Source organism: Chaetura pelagica, unplaced genomic scaffold (genome assembly GCF_000747805.2).
Source record: "Chaetura pelagica isolate M959 unplaced genomic scaffold, ChaPel_1.0 scaffold3, whole genome shotgun sequence".
In the NCBI taxonomy this organism is placed as follows: Eukaryota; Metazoa; Chordata; class Aves; order Apodiformes; family Apodidae; genus Chaetura; species Chaetura pelagica.
Window position 1 is genome coordinate 7329862 of NW_009952974.1, and position 5150 is coordinate 7335011.

Sequence of the window (5150 nt, forward strand, 5' to 3'; positions counted from 1 at the left end):
AGCGGAGCGCAGCTGCCAATGTCACCTTCAGCCCTCGCCGGCCCGGGGCAGGGACAGCCATCCCGGGAATCTGGGCGGCTTAAGGATGGGAGCGCGGGCTGCTGCGTAAGAGCCACTTGAGCCCTGCTGTCGCCTTGCGGGATATCGCGTCCCCTTATCGTCCCGTTGAATGCTCCTCACCCCCTCCCCCTGCGCGGCCCCCACACCCCTTCGCTGCCGGCTGCTGCCGAGCTGGAATGTGGCATGGGATGGGTGTTACCAGGCACCCTGGGGGCGCAGGGTGGTGGGGAGGGGTGCTCTGACTCACCTGCCCGGCTCTGGCTGCTACCAGCTTCTTATCCAGCCTCTCATGTGCTAGCCCCTGCTGTGGAGCGGCATGGGAACTTGGCACCCCCCCTCGGCCAGGCCAGCCCCATCACCTCTGACGAGGAGTACCTGAGTCCCCTGGAAGAGTTCCCTGAATCTGGCACCCCTCAGCACCGACCGGCCATGAAGCTGCAGCCTAGAGCCGAGCATGGGGCTGCCCACGGCTCCCCGGAGAGCACCTTCAAGGCTGCACCCACCTTTGAGGTGAGATGAACCCCCTCCCTGCGACCTGGCAGAGGGGGAACAGTGTTCTGTGACCACAGCCCTGGGGTTCCTGGATCCAGGAGGTGCTAGGATGTGCCAGGTCAGGCCTTCCTACCCCCTGATCTGAGGTGCTCCCAGCACAAGGACAGACTCCACCCCACCAGCTTCCTTGGTACTCTAGGGCTTTTGATGTGATGGGGGACACATAGCCTTGGGTGCAGTGCTCATGACATATAGCCCTGGGGGCAATGGTGAGGATGCATGTCCCTGGCTGTTGGTAGGTTCTTGCTGCCCTCTGACCCTCACTTTCCCAGGTGTCCCTGTCAGACCAGTCGGTGCTGGAGGGGCAGGATGTCAGCATGAGCGTCCGCGTCCGTGGGGAGCCCAAGCCCATCATTTACTGGTGAGTCCTGGTGTTTGCTGTGTCACAGCTGGTCAGGAAAAGAGGGGAAAGCCATGGTGACCTTCCCATTTGGGGATGGTAAGCCCAGGGCTCTGGTCCTGAGCAGGGCTGGGATTTGAGGAGGGCAGTCTTTTAGGGACAGCCAGGCTGGGCATTTAGGGCCAAGTGTGATCATGCCATGTGTGTCCTGAGCAGGCTGAGGAACCGGCAGCCAGTGAAGTACGGCCGCCGGCACCACGCAGAGGCAGAAGGGGCGCGGGGGCTTTTCACGCTGCACATCCTGGCGGCAGAGCGCGCTGACACCGGCTTCTACACCTGCAAGGCCGTCAACGAGTATGGCACCAAGCAGTGCGAGGCCAAGCTGGAGGTCAGAGGTAAAACCCCTGGGCTTGTCCCCCTGGGCCCAAGGGGCCAGCTGGCTCCAGTGCCCTGCATGAGCTGTGTGGGGAAGGGGCCACTGCAGACCCCCCTTTGGTGGTGCTGCAGAAGAAGGGGATGAGCCAGCCTGCCCTTTCCTTCTGCAGCTCAGGTGGGTGCAAGCTGGGAGCAAGAAAGTGGAGGCACATGTCTGGGGCTGCCCAGAGAGGCTGACCCTGCAGCAGGCAGGCTGCCCTGCTGCCCTGTCCATGCCCCTGCTGTTGATGTGCAACTCCATGGCCGTGGGTCCCACCACGCAGCTGTGCAGAGCCCCCGCTGGCCTGACCAAGATCCCGCTGCTCCCTGCAGCCCAGCTTCACCCGATGTCCCCCCACATCCCCATTGCTGGGGCTGGGTGCTGCCCCTGGTGGCACAGGGAGGCTTTTTGCCTTTGGTGACCCTGCAGGGCACATGTTCCCCCACCGTGCTAACAGCTCCCTTCCTGCCCCAGGCAGCCTGCTGGATGCGTGCCAGGCACAGGGCAGCTTGGAGAGGTCCCTCTTGTCCATTTCCAGCAATAGCCCGTATGCATGGGTTGGAGTTCCAGCTCTTTTCCCTTGCCATCTCTCCCCAGCCCTGCTGTGGTCCTCCCAGGACCCCAACATATGTGTGCAAGTGGAAGCAGGGCGGGGGGGGCGTGGGACTGATCTGGTAGCCAGGCTCTGCCTGGCATCCCCCAAGGCTAGAGAAGGAGCCTACAGGGACAAGTGTTGCTGCCTCCCTCCTCTTACCCTTTGCTGTGTGTGCCCTGCTCCCCCCAGCCCTCCCTGCTGATGGCTGCCTGAGCACCCCGGGCTGCTCCCAGCCAGCCCTGGCCTTGGCTGCACTGCTTGTACCCTGCCAGGACCCCGCTCCCAGCCTCTGGCAAAGCGCAGCGGCACGAAGGTGGGAGCAGGAGCCAGCCCAGTGCCCCACAGTTGACAGGAGCTGGGCTGCGGGGGCAACAACTGAAGCCCCGTCCCCTCTTGGGGGGCTCGGCAGGTGGCTCTGTGCCCCGGTGCACGCTCGCACCCCTCGTCCCGGCGCTGGCGTGTGCCTGCGTGCGTGCCCGCCCCATCGCTGCTGCACTAACCCTTCCGCTTGCTGACTGCGGTTTTTGTCTGTACGCAGGGGGAGTACGATAAGGGGGTGCATCTCTCAGAGCCGTGGCCGCGGGGCTCTTAGTTGGACACCTCTTAGGCAGTGGACCTCACCTTGTGTTATTACCTTCTGCTCCATCCGCCGCCTCGTCCTGGACGCACCGCGGGGACGCGCGGGCCCTCGGCTGTGGGCGGGGGTCACTGGATGGTTGGGGGAGGCGTAACTGAGGCGGGGGGGGAGTGGGGGGAGCGGCAAGGGAGCACCAGGCGCCCCCTCAGCCAGGCCAGGGTCCATTGTGCCAACCGGGGCTGTAGGGAAGGGGCTGCGGTGCAGTGGCAGTTCCGCAATGGTCACCTCAGAGCACTGGGGACAGGAGACCAAAGGGACCCTTGCAGGGGAGCACCATGACCCAGATGCAGAGGGGAGGGACAGCACCAGCCCCTTTGGCTTCACAGCAGCCACCTGAGTGCTGGCCAGGCCACCATGAGATGTCCCTCGCAGCCCCAGGGCTTGGGGTCCACCCAGAGCACCCCCTAGCTCTGGGTCTCTTCTCTCTGGGGAGGGGGCTCGGTGGGGGGGTGGGCTGCGAGGCCGTGACCCTTTTTTTTGTAGCTCCAATAAAATCTGTTTGGTAAAGTGCTGTGTGGTGTGTTCCTGGCATGGACACCTCCCCTCACCCCCGGTCCCTTCCCTGCCTCAGCTCTGCTTTCCACATCTCGCCCCCCATTCCCACCCTTGCCCGCTGCACTCCCTGCCCACTGCACCAGCCACCCTCCCTGCATGTTCCCCCTGCCCCGCATGTTCTTTCCTTTCATCCTGCCACTTCTCATGGTTGCTTTTCAGTTGCTGAGACGCGTCTCTCTTTCTTTCTCTCTCCCCCCTTGCTGGGCAGCTCGCCCTGAGTGTCAGTCCCTGGCCATCGTGGTTCCCCTGCAGGACGTGGTGGTCGGGGCAGGGGAGCTGGCCCTCTTTGAGTGCATGGTGGCTGGCCCACCAGACATGGACGTGGACTGGCTTTCCCGGGGCCGGCTGCTCCAACCCGCCCTGCTCAAATGCAAGATGCATTTTGATGGGCGCAAGTGCAAGCTGCTGCTCACCTCCGTGCATGAGGACGACAGCGGGATCTACACCTGCAAGCTCAGCACTGCCAAAGGTAAGTGATGGTCATGCAGCTCCCGGGGGTGAGTCTCAGTCGGGGCTGCTGGAGATGGGTGTCCCCAGCCTGTCCCTTGGTTTGGGGCTTTGGTCCCCTGGGATGTGCTTGTGAGTGCTGGAGGTGGGGGTTAAGGGAGTGGTTGCTGCCTCAGGAGCTGGGAAAGCTGGCATGGATCAGTCCTTGGACTCCAGCACCCTGAGCCCTGCCACCCTGTCAGTCCACACAGCTCCTCCACTAGCATGCATTTACCTCCCAGAACCGTGGGGAGATGCATTTGCCCTGGAGCCCAAGTGTCCCTGTCCCCTGTGCCTCTGGGCACCCAGGTTTGGCACTGATCTGTCCCTGCTGGCCTGGGAGGTGACAGCAGGGGGTGGGGGGCCAGGTCTGCCCACCTGCTTCCACTAAGCTATCACTGGTGGCAGCTGGGAAAGGTCAGTAGGACCCACCCTCTGTCCCACTGCTCCAACTCCCTGTGCCTGTGCATGCTGCACACAGCCTCTGTCCCATGCAGGGACAGGGACAAAGGTCCCTTTCTCATTTCCCAGCCTGCCTGGGTAGCTCCTCAGCCACTGGCTGGGTTTCAGTGGGTGTGGGGGGCAGTGGCACTCCCAGCACCTTGCAGCTGGTACCTGTGCATCCCTCTATGGGGGAGGCTGTATGCTTGTGGGGATTTAAGAGCAGCAGTAGTTTTGGGTGCAGGGAGGTGAGGCTGTGCCAGAGCATGGTGTCACTCCCTGCCTAGGTGGCTGACCACATCATTACTGCAAACTAGTCCTTGCTGCAAACCCCCCCATCTGGAGCATCCAGCTGTCCTCATGTTGCCTCTGGATGCTGTGTGTGCTGGCACTGCCTGCTTCAGTATCACTGCCCTGTCCCAGGGGCTAGGCCAGTTTTGACACCCTGGCCCACAGGACGACAGGGCACTCCCCCCATCCCACCTTGCTCCTGGCTTCTGTACTGCTGGCAGGGGCAGAAACAGGCATCCCACTGCCAGCAGAGCCCCAGCCCTGGGCCACGGGGACCTTGCAAACACCTGTACCCTTCCTGCCTCATGCAAGGATGGAGCCTGGCACCCACCCCTGCCCACTCTCCTTGCAGATGAGCTGACCTGCAGCGCTCGGCTGACGGTGCAGCCCTCTGTGCAGCCGCTCTTCACCCGCAAGCTGGAGGACGTGGATGTGGTGGAAGGGCGGACAGCACGTTTTGACTGCATGATCAGTGGGACTCCCCCTCCGGTGGTTATCTGGACCCATTTTGGTAATCCCTAAGCCTGGAGACCTTTCCCAGGGCCCTGCAGGGAGGCCTCTCCCATCTCTTTGCAGGCTGCACCCAAGGGCTCCTGCCTGGCTGGGGCTGAGAGGGGTGCTGGTGCTGATGCTGGTGCTGGTGTGTGTCTCCGTACAGGCAAGCCAGTGCAGGAGGGGGAGAATGTGCGGATACAGCAGGACGGGGGGCTGCACTCACTGGTTATTGTGCATGTGGGCAGTGAGGATGAGGGGAAGTACACGGTGACTGCCAGGAATG

At 63.0% G+C, this 5150-nt stretch overlaps 1 protein-coding gene across 1 annotated transcript in view; it reads left to right on the plus strand.

Annotated features, from left to right (window-relative positions):
* The window catches only part of LOC104387508 (striated muscle-specific serine/threonine-protein kinase-like), a 23930-nt gene that overhangs the window by 3022 nt on the left and 15758 nt on the right, over nt 1-5150 (plus strand). Inside the window, exons 4-9 of the mRNA XM_009996278.1 lie at nt 359-570; nt 885-973; nt 1169-1347; nt 3363-3623; nt 4725-4883; nt 5031-5134. Of these exons, the coding sequence (XP_009994580.1) occupies nt 359-570; nt 885-973; nt 1169-1347; nt 3363-3623; nt 4725-4883; nt 5031-5134 (1004 nt within the window). The remainder of the gene's footprint in view (nt 1-358; nt 571-884; nt 974-1168; nt 1348-3362; nt 3624-4724; nt 4884-5030; nt 5135-5150) is intronic.